This window comes from Buteo buteo, chromosome Z (assembly GCF_964188355.1).
Source record: "Buteo buteo chromosome Z, bButBut1.hap1.1, whole genome shotgun sequence".
NCBI classification, from domain to species: domain Eukaryota; kingdom Metazoa; phylum Chordata; class Aves; order Accipitriformes; family Accipitridae; genus Buteo; species Buteo buteo.
In genome coordinates, this window is record NC_134204.1 from 89315536 (window position 1) to 89330171 (window position 14636).

The window sequence follows — 14636 nt, forward strand, 5'->3', positions numbered from 1 at the left end:
CCGCCCGCCGTCCCGCGCAGGCGCAGTGGCCACTGCCCCCCCCCCGGTTCCTCCCGCCGTCCCGCCGCGGTCCGGCGGCCCCTTTAAGGCGCGAGTCCGGTATGTAACGGGGGGGGGCTGTCAGGGGTCTGGGGGGGCTCTGAGGCGACCTTCTGGAGGGACCCTGTGAGGGCGTTGTGCTAAGGGGGGAGCCTGGGAGGGGGGACGACTCTGAGGGGACATTCGGGGGGGCTGAGCTGAGGGGGGACCCTGCGAGGGGTCTTTTCGGGGGACGGACGGACTTTGAGGGGGTGTTCTGGGGGGGCTGAGCTGAGGTGGGACCCTCTAAAGGGACTCTGAGGGGTCTTTGCTGGGGGGGGGACTCTGAGGGGACCTTCTGGGGGACCCTGGGTGGGGGGGACGACGGGACTTTGAGGGGGGCTGAGCTGAGGGGGGACCCTGCGAGGGGGCTCTGAGGGGTCTTTGCTGGGGGGAGGGGACTCTGAGAGGGGACCCACCGAGGGGCCCCTCTGAGGGGTCTCTGCACAGAGGGCCCCACCCAGGGGTCGCCCCCGAGGAGCACCTGCTGAGAGAGAGCCCTACGAGAGGGGGCTGCACCGAGGAAAGGCTCCCGGCGGCCCCGCCATGTCGTGGCGGCGGCAGTGGTGTTACCTGTGTGACCTACCCAAAATGCCCTGGGCCGTGGTGTGGGACTTCAGTGAGGCCGTTTGCCGCGGCTGCGTCAACTTCGAAGGCGCCAACCGTATCGAACCGTTGTTGGAAGCCGCCCGTCGCCTCCGGCACAGGCACGCTGAAAGCCGGCACCGTGACGCCGTGCCGATATCACGCCTGGCCGAGGGGCTAAATTGCCCCGAAGAAACGACGGCCGAGCGCCGCGGGCCATCGGTGCCGGTGCCGTGCCGCCCACGCGATGTCGAGTGTTTGGCGGAGTTGAGCGAAGCCATGCGCAGTCGCGCTGAGGACTGGCAGGGAAAGCCACCGGCGGTGCGGGAACGCTTGGCTGCCCTCGCCGGCTGTGCTCCCTTCAACGTCCGCTTCCGTAAGGACCACGCATTGGTGGGACGAGTCTTCGCCTTTGATGCCGCGCCCCGGCCCGGCTTCGAGTTCGAGTTGAAGCTCTTTGCCGAATATCCCTGCGGTTCCGGCAGCGTCTATGCCGGTGTGCTGGGCCTGGCAAAGCAGATGTTCCAGGATTGCCTCCGGGCACCTGGGAAAGCCATTTCCTCTGGCTACAAGTACCTGGAATATGAGAAGCGGCAGGGCAGTGGAGATTGGCGTCTTCTGGCTGAACTCTTCACTGAAGCTGTCCGCTTCTTCCGCCACCCGCCAGCACCTGAAGCCTTGCCACAGCAGTATCCGCTGCCTCCGCCGATGCCACTGCCGCGTCGACGTCGCAAAGCTTCGCCAGAACCAGATGAACCGCCACTGCACCGGCAGCACCCGCCGGGTGAAACTTCACCCGATGAACCACCTGGCGTTCGTCGCCCGGCGGAGGATTTGACGTCACCAACGTTGTGTTGCGGTTTGTGCCAGCAACGGTTGGAGGACACCCATTTTGTGCAGTGCCCCTCGGTGCCAGCGCATCGGTTCTGTTTCCCCTGTGCCCGTCGTGCCATCCGGGCACGGGGTGCTGGTGGGGAGGTGCACTGTCCCAGCGGGGGCCGATGTCCCCTGGCTGGATCTGGCCTCCCCTGGGCCTTCATGCAGGGTGAGATCGCTGCCATTTTGGCCGGGGACGTCCGTGTCAAGAGGGAGAGGGACCCCTGAGGGACCCCCCACCCCCCTGATGGATTCCTGACCCCACCAAGTGACCCCTGATCCCGCTAAGGGACCTAGGACCCCCCTGACAGACCCCCAACCCTACTGAGGGACCCAGGACCCCCAAAGGGACCCCCAACCCTCCCAGGGGACCCCTAACCCTGCTGAGGGACATGGGACGCCCCCCAGGGGACCTCTGACACTGTGGAGGGTCTCCCACGTCCCCCAAGGGAACCCCAACCCTGCTGAGGGACCCTTGACCCCGCTGACAGACCCAGGACCCCCCAAGGGACCCCAGACCCCCTGAAAGGACCCCAGACCGCCCCCAAAGGACACTCAGTCCCTCTGAGGGACCCCCAACCTTGCTGAGGGACTCCTGACCCTGCTGAGGGTCCTGGGATCCCCCCCAGGGGACCCCCAACTCTGTTGAGGGACCTTCGGCCCCACCGAGGGGCCTGGGACCCCCCGAGGGACCCCTGACCCCACCAAGGGACCCGGGACCCCCCCAAGGGACACTCAGCCCCTCCTGAGGGACCCCTGATCCTGCTGAGGGACCCAGGACCCCCTAAGGGACCCCCAACGCTGTTGAGAGTCTCCTGCCCTCCCCAAAGGACCCCCAACCCTGCTGAGGGACCCAGGAACCCCACCCAAGGGGGCCCCCCCCTCTCGGCACCGTGCCTCGGTTTCCCCCCAGGCATTGTTTTGGGAGGCCCTACCATAACCCGCCCCCCCCCCCCCCCGAGTAGGGGTTGACAAGTGCCTGTCCCGTGGGGGGAGGGTCCCCGAAGCTCTGTTGGGGTTTTTTGGGGCGTTGGGGGGGCGGCTTTTTGGTCAATAAAGCGACGTTTGTTTTGGGGGGGGTTTGGTTAAGCCGCGACTTTGCTGGGGGGAGGGGGCGGGGTGGGGAGGGGGCGGGGCTTGCGGGGCCGGGGCGGGGCAAGTACGCGCCCCCCAAGTCACGGGCTCGCGCGCCACCTGGGCGCGCCCTTCCCCCCCCCCCGCCTTTCTTTCGCGAGGAGGTGGAGCCTGGGGAGGAAGGGGGCGTGGCCGAGCCGGCGTTTCCCGGCGGGAACCTCCAGCCGCGCTGGCGTCACAGCCGGGGCGGGGCTGCGCGGGCGCAGGGAGGCGCGGAGGCCGCCGAGCGCGCGGGCGGTGGTGAGGGGGATGGGGGGTTCGGTAGGGGCTTGGGGGGGGTCTGGGGGGCTCTGTAGGGGTCTGCGGGGCTCTGTAGGGGTCTGGGGGATCCATAGGGGCTCGGGGCGGGCGGGGCCCAGGGCTGTGGGGCTCTATAGGGGGTGGAGGCCTTGTGGGGCTTGGAGGGGGGGTATAGACCCCTATAGGGGAGTGTGTGTGGGGGGCGGAGTTCTATAGGGCACTGGGGAATGTGTGGGGGCGGGGTGCTCTGGGAGGGAGGGGGACGGGGGGGCAGGGGGCTATAGGCGCCTATAAGGGTGTGGGGGGGTGTGGGAGGGCGCTCTGTAAGGGCCTGGGCGGTGTGTGGGCCCTATAGGGTGTATATGGGCACGGGTTGTGAAGATGAGGTGCTATAGGGAGGTGGGGACACTGTAGGGGTGGGGGCTATAGGGCCCTGGGCAGCATGTGGGGGTGGGAAGAGTTGTGGGGGAAATGGGGCTCTATAGGACTTGGGAGGATGTATGGAGGGAGGGCTTTCTATAGGGTCCTGTGCTGGGGTGGGGGGAGCTCTGTAGGGACTGGGACTGCGTGGGAATGGGGTTCTATAGGGTGTGTGTGATGGCAGGCGCTGCATAGGGGCGTGGGTTAGCACTGATTGGGGGGGGACGTACGGGACATGACCGGGGGGGTATAGGACACCCTGGGGCTGTATAGGGCACTCCAGGGGCAGCTGGAGTATCCCAGGGGCCATATAGGGGGTCCCAAGGACTGTATGGCTCAGCTCTGGGCCGCATAGAATACCCTGGGGCCGTATAGGGCACTGCAGAAGCTGTATGGGGCGTCTCAACCATATAGAGCATCCTAGCCCTATAGGGTATCCCAGGTGCTGTACAGGGTGTCTCTGGGCTGTATGGAGCATCTCTGGGCTGTATAGAGCATCTGGGCTCTCTGCAGGGTATTTCAGGGCCCGTATGGGGTGTCTCTGGGCCATATAGAGCATCCAGGGGCCATATAAGATATTCCAGGGTCTATACAGGCTGTGTATGGACTGTATAGAGCATCCTGAGGCTGTATAGGGTATCCCAGGGGCTGTACAGGGTGTCTCTGGGCCATATAGAGCATCCAGGGGCTGTATAGGGCATCCTAGGAGGTATACAGAGCCCCTCTGGGCTGTGTGGAGCATCTTGGGATTGTATAGGGCATCACAGGGGCTGTATAGGGTGTTTCTGGGCCATATAGAGCATCCGGGGGCCATATAGGGTACCCCAGGATCTGTATGGGGCGTCTCTGCGCCGTATAGAGCATCTGGAGGCCTTATAGGGTATCCGAGGGGCTGTATGGGGTGTCTCTGGGCCATATAGAGCATTCTGGAGCTGTATAGGGTATCCCAGGGGCTGCATGGGGTGTCTTTGGGCCATATAGAGCATCCTGGAGCTGTATAGGGTATCCCAAGGGCTGCGTGGGGTGTCTTTGGACTGTATGGTCATAGCACGGGCTGTGTGGAGTGTCTCTGGGCCATATAGAGTATCTGGGGGCTGTATAGGGTACCCGAGGGGCTGTATGGGGTGTCCCTGGGCCATATAGAGCATCCTTGGTCAGTATAGGGTACCCCAAGGACTGTCTCTGGGCCCTATAGAGCACTGGGCGGGGGGGGGTGTCATATGGGGGGGTATTTGGGACAACCCATATGGGGCACCTGGGAGCTGTGTAGGAGCACCCTGGGGCCCCTGTAGTGCCCAGTGGGGCCCTATAGGGTGTGATGCGGTTGTACCCCCCAGGACAGAGCCATGGCGGGGCCAGCTGAAGGCCCCAGCCCCCGCATGAGCGTGGCCTCCCAGTTCTTCAGCGAGGAAGAGTGCGGTAGCGATGGCATGAGCACTTCCGAGCGGGTGGGGCCTGGATTCACTGGTGGGGGGGCTGGGATCTGCTGGGGGGGGTCTCTGGGATCGGGGAAGGGGGGGAGATCTGGGATCCACGGGGGGCTGTCCCTGGGATCAGGGAAAGCGGGGAGATCTGGGATCTGCTGGGGGGGGTCCCTGGGACTGGGGAGGCACCAGGATCCCTGGGATCCAGTGAGATGGAGGGGTAAAGATCCTGGGATCCTGTGGGGCGGAGCAGCAAGATCCCTGGGGTATGGGGCAGGGGGAGGACAGGGTCCCAGGGATCCAGTGGCAGGGGGATCTTGGGGATGGGGGTACGGACAGGGTGTCCGGGATCTAGGGAAGCATGAGTGAATCCCCTATGGGGGGGGAGGGAGGGGACACGACACACCTCCTCCCCAGTGTCTGCCCCCCAGGACTGAGTTGGTCTCTGCAGGTGGTGGATCTGCTCAATCAGGCGGCTTTGATCACCAATGATTCCAAGATCAACATCCTCAAGCAGGTGAGCTGGTGGCCGCATCCTGCACCTGCTGGCTGGGTGTTCCCCCTGCCATGTCCCCACATCCCTACTGTGACCCTCTGTCCCCAGGTGCAGGAGCTGATCATCAACAAGGACCCAACACTGCTGGACAATTTCTTGGATGTGAGTGGCGATGGATCCAGTGGGTGGCCTGGGACAGATCCAGAGGGGTGCAGGATGGATCCAGCCCAGTGCTGAGCCCCCCCCCCCTCACTGTGTCATGTCACCCCCCGCAGGAGATCATCGCTTTCCAGGCTGACAAGTCCATCGAGGTGCGGAAGTTCGTGGTGGGTTTCATCGAGGAGGCCTGGTAAGGGGGGGGTCAGCACCCACTTTTGGGGGGGGGGGGTTGTCACCCTGCAGGGGCAGTGGGTGTGTGGTGCTGAGCACCTGCTCTCAGGCCCTGGGGACACCCAGCACCATCCCCTGGGGACAGATGGGCCCCATCACGGCTTTTGGGGATGCAGGCAGGAGAAGACATGGGTGCTGAGGACCCAACTTCTCCTGGGGTGCCATCTTGTGGGTGGAGGAGCACCCATTTGTGTGTCCCCCCACCCATTTGTGTGTCCCCCCGCCAGCAAACGGGACATTGAGCTGCTGCTGAAGCTCATCGCCAACCTCAACATGCTGCTCAAGGATGAGAATGTCAACGTGGTGAAGAAGGCAATCCTCACCATGACCCAACTTTACAAGGTGGCTTTGCAGGTGAGAGACTCCTTGGGTGCTGGGAAGTGGCACCCATGGGTGCTGGGGGATCCACCGGTGAGATTTAATCCCTCCCTGCCTACAGTGGATGGTGAAATCGAAGGTGATTAGCGAGTTACAGGAAGCTTGCTGGGAGATGATGGCGGCCATGGCCAGCGACATCATCCTCCTCCTCGACTCAGATAACGACGGCATCCGCACCCATGCCATCAAGTTCGTGGAGGGACTCATCATCACCCTGTCACCCCGCATGGCCGACTCTGACGTCCCCAAACGTCACGAGAACGACATCAGCCTCGAGCGCATCCCCAAAGACCACCCTTATATCAAATACAGTGAGGCTGGTGGGCACAGGGTGGTGGGATCCCTTCCGAGAGGCGGAGGGGGATGGGGACGACATGGGGATGGTGACACCCAGCTGAGTGTCCCCTCTCTGTCCCCGCAGACGTGCTGTGGGAGGAAGGCAAAGCTGCCCTGGAGCAGCTCCTCAAGTTCATGGTGCATCCAGCAATCTCCAGCATCAACCTGACAGCTGCGCTGGGTTCCCTGGCCACCATCGCCCGCCAGCGCCCCATGTTCATGGCTGAGGTCATCCAAGCCTACGAGACCCTTCACGGTAAATGTCACCTTGCCGGGTGTCACTGTTGCCCATGGAAACGGAGAGTTTTCAGGTGCCGTCTGGTCCCTGCAGCGCTCACGGGATGTGATGGGGTGGGGGAGTCCTGGATCTTCAAGGTCCCCACAGCCACCTCCGGTGGGGCTGGGGACACGAATGTCCTCAGTCCCGGTTCCTGAGCACCCACTTTCTATCCCGACGGAGGACCCAGGTTCACCCACACCCTCTTGAAGGCAGCAGACCCTGATGCCACCCAAACCACAGTGTCCCACGTCCCTGTGGACCTGGGTGTCCCATGTCCCCAACACCACCCCAACCACCGTGTCCCATGTCCCCAGGTGTCCCTAACACAGTGTTGTTCCCCCCCAAACTTTGCAGCCAACCTGCCCCCCACCCTGGCCAAGTCACAGGTGAGCAGCGTCCGTAAGAACCTGAAGCTGCACCTACTCAGCGTCCTGCGGCACCCGTCCTCGGGGGACTTCCAGCCCCAGATCACCACCCTCCTCGTCGACCTGGGCACCCAACAGGCTGAGATCGCCCGTAGCATGCCCAGCCCCCGCGACGCCCGCAAACGAACCCGCGATGAGCCCGACACCACCCTTAAGAAGATGAAGATCGGTGAGAGCCGGGCTCTTGGTTTTGTCCCTTCCTTCATAGCACTGCCCAGCCTTGGGGGCCCTTCCACCACCCTCTGGGGCATTAAATGCCCCTCAGGGTCCTCTCAGTGCCCTTCAGGGTCCTTCCAGTCCTTCCTGGAGTCTTCCCAGTCCTCTCCTGGTGACACTGGGGGTGAGTGGTGGCACAGCACACCCTCAGGGTCTTCCCAGACCCCCAAGGTCCTCCCAGTGCACCCAGGGTTCTCCCAGTCCTTGCTGGGGACTGACAGGGGCACTAGGTACCCTTGGAGTTCTCCCAGTGCCCTCCTGGGAACAGGCGGTGGCATTAAATGCCCCCTAGTTCTTCCCAGTGCCCCTCAGGGTCCTCCCAGTGCCTTTGTGGGGACACTGGGGACGGGTGGTGGCATTAAATGCCTCTCAGGGTCCTTCCAGTCTTTCCTGCGGTCCTCCCAGTCCTCTCCGGGTCACACTGGGGGTGAGTGGTAGCACAGCACACTCTCAAAAGGGTCCTCCCAGTCCCTCCTGAGGTCCTCCCAGTGCCCTCCTGGGTCAGGGTGGTGGCATTGCAACCCTGCAAGGTCCTCCCAGTGCCACCCAGGGTCCTCCCAGTCCTTGCTGGGGACAGACAGTGGTACTAGGTACCCTTGGAGTCGTCCCAGTGCCACCCAGGGTCCTCCCAGTGCCCTCCCGGGGACAGGCGGTGGCATTAGATGCCCCCCAGGTCCTCCCAGTGCCCATCAGGGTCCTCCCAGTGCCCTCCTGGGGACACTGGGGACAGGTGGTGGCATTACAATCCCCTCAAGGTCCTCCCAGTGCCCTCCTGGGGACAGGCGGTGGCATTAAATGCTCCTCAGGTACTCCTGGTGCCATCCGGGGTCTTCCCAGTGCCCCTCAGGGTCTTCCTAGTCCCTTCCTGGTCACACTGCGGGTGGGCAGTAACTTTAAAAGCCCCTAAGGTCCTCCCAGTGCCCCTCAGGATCCTCCCAGTGCTCTGGGGATGTGCGATGGCATTAAACACCCCTGAAGTCCTCCCAGTCCTCTCCCAGGGTCTTCCCAGTGCTCTCCCGGGGACCATCGGTGGCACGACAGCCCCCCACTCCCCGAGTCCTCCCACTCCCTCTCTGGGGTCCTCCCTTCCCAGTGGTAACCAATCAAACCCCCCCATCCTGGCAGAACCCCCCCTGGGTGAGGATGATGAGGACAAAGACCTGGAGCCGACGACGGTGACGGCACCCAAAGCGACCGGCCAGACCAACGTCCCCTCGGACACAGACATCACCGCTGAGTTCTTGCAGCCACTCCTCACCCCGGAAAACGTCGCCAACCTGGTCAGGGAACGCGACGCTGATGGAGGAAGGGGGGGATTTTGGCGCTTTGAGGTGTGTGTGGCGGCTCTAACCGAGTGTCCTCCCCATTTTTCACAGGTGCTGATCAGCATGGTGTACCTCCCTGAGGCCATGCCTGCGTCCTTCCAGGCCACCTACACCCCTGTGGAGTCGGCCGGCACCGAGGCGCAGATCAAACACCTCTCCCGGCTCATGGCCACCCAGATGACGGCGGCAGGACTTGGCCCTGGTGAGCAGGGACCGGCGGTCGGGTGCACATGTCCCTTTTTGGTTTTTTCCTCCCGTGGCACAGCAACTTTTTGGGGTGCTCACCCACCCGCCCTTCCCCATTGGTCATGGATGAGTGGAATGCACCTCGCTTGAAAGAGAGATTTATTGAGGTACAGGAAGAATTTGAGGGAGTTGGGTGGAATTTAACAACATTTAATGGAGATTTGGCAAGGTTTGATGGCGAGGTTTGGCTTATTACTGCACGGAAGAAACGTGCTAGAAAACTTAGAGTCAGGTCAGAATTAAGTAGTTGGTTGCTAGTCAGCAGTATACAAAAGAAAGGTTTATTGAGGTACAATAAGAATTTGAGAGAATTGGGTGGAATTTTAACGATGGTTAAAGGTGGTTTGGCAAGGCTCATTACGTTTGATGATGAGGTTCTCCCTATTTACCGCATGGAAGAAACATGCAACGGAAAACTGAGTTAAGACTCGAGTTACAATTAAGTAGTTGGCTGCTGGTTAGTAGTATAGACAAGTTAATCTTCAGTTTAGCTCCAGTATCTTGTTATTTATTTTGGTTATCTTGCATTTTTGGGTTTCCTAACCACCGTTTGAAATATTTTTTGACACCTCTGACATGCGAGCTGGGAGTTTTCCAGCTCACAAGTTCACCCCAAGACCGGCAAGTTGTTTCTTAACCCGAACTGAGGTACAGCGAGGAGTCAATATCCCTCGCACAATTTCAGGTGTGGAGCAGACGAAACACCTGAAGGAGGAACCAAAGGAGGAGAAGGCGGCCAAGCCGGAGAGCGTGGTGATCAAGCGGCGGCTGTCAGCACTGGCCCAGGGCCAGGCCATCTCCGTGTTGGGTGCCCAAGGTTCGGCCGCCAACCTGCTAGAGGAGGAAGCCCCCCAAACCAAACGTCGCCCTGAGCCCATCATCCCAGCCACACAGCCCCGGTGAGGACCCCCCCTCCTGATTCGCCACCCCCACAGGGGAGCACCCATGGGTGCTGACGGACCCTTTCTCCCCCACCTCCCCAACCCTTTTCCTCCTCCAAGGCTGGCGGGCGCTGGTGGCCGTAAGAAGGTTTTCCGTCTGGCTGACGTCCTCAAGCCGCTGAGCGACGCGCAGATGGAGAAGCTGAAGCTGAGCGCTGTCAAACGCATCCTGCGTGCCGAGCGTGCCGTCGCTTGCAGCGGGGCCGCCCAGGTATGCCCGACATCCGCCCCCCAGCTTTGGGGTGATATCCCCCCCTTCCCAAAACCTCACCCAGACCCTCTTGCTTCCGTCGGCAGGCTCGCGTGAAGATCTTGGCCTCGCTGGTGACACAGTTCGAGGTGCCACTGAAGAGTGAGGTGCTGGCCTTCGTCCTCGATGACATCCGTGGCCGCTTGGACCTGGCTTTCGCCTGGCTTTTCCAGGAGTACAACGCCTACCTGAGCCGATACCCCACCGGCAGCCTGGAGCGCTATGATGAGTGTCTCATTGGGCTCCTCGCCGGTCTCCAGGAGAAGCCTGACCAAAAGGACGGGTAGGAATGGTGCCGCCAGGGACGGGACGGTGCCACCAGCTGCTTCACCAGGCTCCAGAGAGCCAGCACAGCAAGAGCTGCAGCTCTTGGGCCACAAACATCCCTCCAGATGGTCCGTGGGGTTGCCCACCTGTGTCCCTCATCCCGGTGGCGTCCCCCTCCGGTGACATCCCCACCCTGATGATGTCTGTTTCCCGGCAGGATTTTCACCAAAGTGGTGCTGGAGGCGCCGCTGATCACCGAGAGTGCGCTGGAAGTCATCCGCAAGTACTGCGAGGATGAGGTGGGGACCCGCAGGGTTGGGAACACATGAGGATTGGGGACACGGGGACAAGCCCCAATGTCCCTCACCGTCATCATTCCCCCCCGACCCTGGCAGAGCCGGACCTACCTAGGCATGTCCACGCTGCGTGACCTCATCTTCAAGCGGCCATCGAGGCAATTCCAGTACCTCCATGTCCTGCTGGACCTCAGCTCCCATGAGAAGGACAAGGTACGGGCATGGGGCTTGGTGCCCCAAGGGACACCCCTGTCCCAGTGCCAGTGACACGTGGCCACCCCCCCCCGTAGGTACGCCAGCAGGCCCTCCTCTTCATCAAGCGCATGTACGAGAAGGACCAGTTGCGGGAGTACGTGGAGAAGTTTGCCCTCAACTACCTGCAGCTCTTGGTGCACCCCAACCCACCCTCCGTCCTCTTCGGGGCTGACAAAGACACGGGTGAGTTTTGGGGAGGAGGGTGGCACCCACCAGTCCCCAGGGCTCCAGTGACATCGTGTGTGACACAGAGGTGGCGGCACCCTGGACGGAGGAGACCATCAAGCAATGCCTCTACCTCTACCTGGCGTTGCTGCCCCACAACCACAAGCTCATCCATGAGCTGGCTTCTGTCTACACTGAGGCCATCGCCGACATCAAGCGCACTGTCCTGCGGGTCATCGAGCAGCCGGTGAGGCTCGTGGTGGACAGGGGTGACATTGAGGGGACACGGGACAGTGGACGCGGTGGCCCGGTGATGCCAGTGGTGGCTCTCCCGTAGATCCGTGGGATGGGGATGAATTCGCCTGAGCTACTGCTGCTGGTGGAGAACTGTCCCAAGGGAGCCGAGACGCTGGTGACGCGCTGCCTGCACAGCCTGACGGACAAAGGTAGGGGATGGAGGGGACGCGGTGGGGTGGCATGTGCCTGGTGGTGACGTGCCACCTCCTCCTGGCAGTGCCTCCCTCACCCGAGCTGGTGAAGAGGGTCCGCGACCTCTATCACAAGCGGCTGCCGGATGTGAGGTTCCTCATCCCCGTCCTCAACGGGCTGGAGAAGGTCAGAGTGTCCCCTCCTCCCCTGGTGTCCCCTGGTGTCCCCTCCCCTTCTGTCACCTCCCCTGACATCCCCCTGCTGCTGTTTTGGGTGCAGAAAGAGGTGATCCAGGCGCTGCCCAAACTCATCAAGCTCAACCCCATCGTGGTCAAGGAGGTCTTCAACCGTCTACTGGGGACACAGCACGGTAGGAGATGAGGACAGCCCCGGGACATGTGGCAGCCCTGGGGTGGGACACGGAGCTCGGCAACTCCCTGGAGACAGTGCCAGTGCCTGCTGTGGGGACGTGGGACCTTGCTGGGGTGGGACATGAGACGTCCCCATGGTGGAACACCATGGGGTATCCCTGGGAGCAGTCCCAGTGTTCACTGTGGGGACATGGGACCTCGCTGGGGGCAGTGCCAGTGCCCACTGTGGGCACATGGGACCTCCCTGGGGTGGGACACAGGAGAGGGGCATCCCTGGGGACAGTCCCAGTGCTTGCCGTGGGGACATGGGACCTTCTGGAGGTGGGACATGGGACCTCCCTGGGGTGGAACACCATGGGACAGCCATGGGGGCAATCCCAGTGCCCTCTCTGGGGATACGGGCCCATGCTGGGGTGGGACGATGGAACATGGCATCTCCCTGGGAAGAGCTGCAGGAGCACAAGGTGACCCCAGGGACAAGCCCTCACCTCTGGGGCCACCACGGGACGGGCCACCAGCCCTGCCACCTGAACCCCATCCCCACCCCGACTGCTGGAGGACCAAGGCCACCCGGTATTGTCCCCTTGCAGGTGACGGTGCCTCAGCCGTGTCCCCGCTGAACCCGGGAGAGCTGCTCATCGCTCTGCACAACATCGACTCCTCCAAGTGCGACATGAAGTCCATCATCAAGGGTACAACGCAGACAGGGACAAAGAGGGGGGGTTGGGGTCACGGCAAAGGGGCTATGACACTTTTTTTTTTTTTGTTCCTTTTTGGTGCAGCCACCAACCTGTGCTTTGCTGAGCGAAACGTGTACACCTCGGAGGTGCTGGCAGTGGTGATGCAGCAGCTGATGGAGCAGAACCCATTGCCTATGTTGTTGATGCGAACCGTCATCCAGGCCCTCACCATGTACCCCCGCCTGGGCGGCTTCGTCATGAACATCCTCTCCCGGCTCATCATGAAGCAGGTCTGTCCGGTTGTCTGTCTGTCCGGGTGTTGCCACCTAGAGGGGGGGTGGTGGTCCTGGGGTTGGGTTGCTGGGGATGAGGGATTGTTCTGATTCTGGGGGTGGGAGGTTGGGTGGTTGGTTATGGAGGGGGGAGTGGGTTTGCTTACGCTGTCCGTCTGTCCTGTCCTGTTGTTCTGGGTGTCTGTCCTGGCCAGCCATTCTGGGTGTCTCAGAGTGGGTGTCTGTCCCTCTGGGTGTCTGTCCTCTCTTGCTGTCCTTGGGTGTCCATCTGTCCTGTCCTGCTATCCCTGGGTGTCTGTCCGTCCTGCCCCTGAGTGTCTCAGAGTGGGTGTCTGTCCCTCTGGGTGTCCGTCTGCCCTGTCCTGCCATCCCTGGGTGCCTTGGAGTGGGTGTCTGTCCCTCTGGGGTTCTGTCAGTCGTGTTCCTCTGTCCCTCGGTGTCTGTCCCTCCTGTCCCTCCCTCCCTTGGCGTCCCCATGTCTGTCTGTCCCCATGCCCACTGTCCCCCCTGCCCACAGACAGCCACTCCTCCCCCTGCTCCCTCTGCCTCCCAAGGCTGAGGGGACCCCCCCCAGGCCTCCCCTAACCCCCCCATGTGTTCCCCCCCCTAGGTGTGGAAGTACCCCAAAGTCTGGGAAGGTTTCATCAAGTGCTGCCAGCGCACGAAGCCCCAGTCCTTCCAGGTGGTGCTGCAGCTGCCCCCCCCCCAGTTGGCCGCCATCTTCGACAAGTGCCCCGAACTGCGCGAGCCCCTCCTCAGCCACGTCCGGGCCCTCACCCCCCACCAGGTGACACCCCCACCCCACGGTGGGGGGGGGAGGATATGACACCCCCCAGCAGGCACGGGGGGGGGGGGTTGGTGTAACCCCCTCCAGTGAGGAGGACCCCCACCCATGCATGCTTGGTGTGACTCCCAGCATACCTGGGGGGGGGTTGGCATGACTCCCAGCATGCAGAGGGCTAGGGAGTGTGCCTGTGTGTGTCCCCCCACCCTGACCCTGTGCCCCCCCTCCCACAGCAAGCCCACATCCCGCTCTCCACTATGGCCATCCTGGAGGCCTCCACCCGCCATGAGCCTGACGCCCGGGAGGGGCCGCCCGGAGAGGTGGGGGCGCAGATGGGTTGTGGGGGGGAGTCAGGATGCCCCCAGTCCACCCCCAGCTGGCCTCGGCCCCCCCCTCACCCTCTCTATCTGCCCCCCCACCCCGACACCCAGGAGAAGCCCCCGAAGCGGCCAAGCGAGGAAGAGGCGAAGGGAAAGGCCCTGCCCTCAGCCACGGGGGGGGGTCCCACCGCAGGGGCACCCCCATCCGAGGCACCCTCCGACCTGGGGGGGGCCGACCTTGAGCCCCCCTCCATCTTCATCAGCGTTACCGAGGATGAGGAGAGCTCGGGGGAGGCTGCATCCCCCCCTGATGCCACCCTTGACACCCCAACGGCCCCCCCCAAGGTATGCAGCCCCTCCCCAGCACCCTGTGTGCCCCTCTTGGGATGGGGGGCATCTCTAACACCCCCCCCCCCTTTTTCTATCCAGGACCCGCCCACCAGCACGGACCCCCCCCCAGCAGTGCCACCCCCAGTTGAGGCAGCCCCCAGCAGCCCCCCCTCCTCGGAACCACCACCCCCGGGCACCCAGAGCCCCGAGGTGCCCCCCGGGGGGGCCCCGGATCCTCCCTCTGGCCCGACAGAGGGCTGAGGTGGGGGGGGTGGCAGTGGGTGCTACCCCTCCAACCCCTGGGGTGCTGTGCTTAATAAAGGCGTAGGAAGAACCTGGGGCTGTGTCTGCTTGTGGGGGGGCACCCTGGACCTACCCCCCCAGGGAGGGGTCACCCCCTCCCCCA

General features: G+C 62.9%; 2 protein-coding genes across 4 annotated transcripts; both read left to right on the forward strand.

The window, feature by feature from the left end:
* Nucleotides 1-35: 35 nt before the first annotated feature.
* IRF2BP1 (interferon regulatory factor 2 binding protein 1) lies at nt 36-2480 on the forward strand. Its single transcript, XM_075021524.1, has 2 exons — nt 36-99; nt 529-2480. The coding sequence occupies exon 2, from the start codon at nt 625-627 to the stop codon at nt 1765-1767; it is 1143 nt and encodes a 380-aa protein (XP_074877625.1). The 5' UTR covers nt 36-99; nt 529-624; the 3' UTR covers nt 1768-2480.
* A 365-nt stretch (nt 2481-2845) lies between these two features.
* SYMPK (symplekin scaffold protein) lies at nt 2846-14558 on the forward strand. 3 transcript variants are annotated; one of them, XM_075021517.1, is made up of 27 exons: nt 2846-2913; nt 4671-4781; nt 5209-5274; nt 5362-5415; nt 5529-5602; nt 5871-5997; nt 6083-6332; nt 6443-6613; nt 6992-7231; nt 8404-8558; nt 8655-8805; nt 9535-9748; nt 9851-10001; nt 10088-10323; nt 10525-10606; nt 10703-10816; nt 10894-11041; nt 11110-11270; nt 11361-11469; nt 11538-11638; nt 11732-11822; nt 12414-12515; nt 12606-12793; nt 13407-13583; nt 13814-13900; nt 14012-14245; nt 14330-14558. In XM_075021517.1, exons 2-27 carry the CDS (start codon nt 4680-4682, stop codon nt 14489-14491), a joined length of 3747 nt encoding a protein of 1248 aa, XP_074877618.1. In that variant the 5' UTR covers nt 2846-2913; nt 4671-4679; the 3' UTR covers nt 14492-14558. The 3 variants fall into 3 exon arrangements, with proteins under 3 accessions (XP_074877618.1, XP_074877619.1, XP_074877621.1); XM_075021518.1 differs by lacking the exons at nt 2846-2913; nt 4671-4781; nt 5209-5274; nt 5362-5415; nt 5529-5602 and having other exon boundaries at nt 5874-5997; nt 6083-6100; nt 6180-6332; XM_075021520.1 differs by lacking the exons at nt 2846-2913; nt 4671-4781; nt 5209-5274; nt 5362-5415; nt 5529-5602 and having other exon boundaries at nt 5890-5997; nt 6180-6332.
* Nucleotides 14559-14636: the final 78 nt, after the last annotated feature.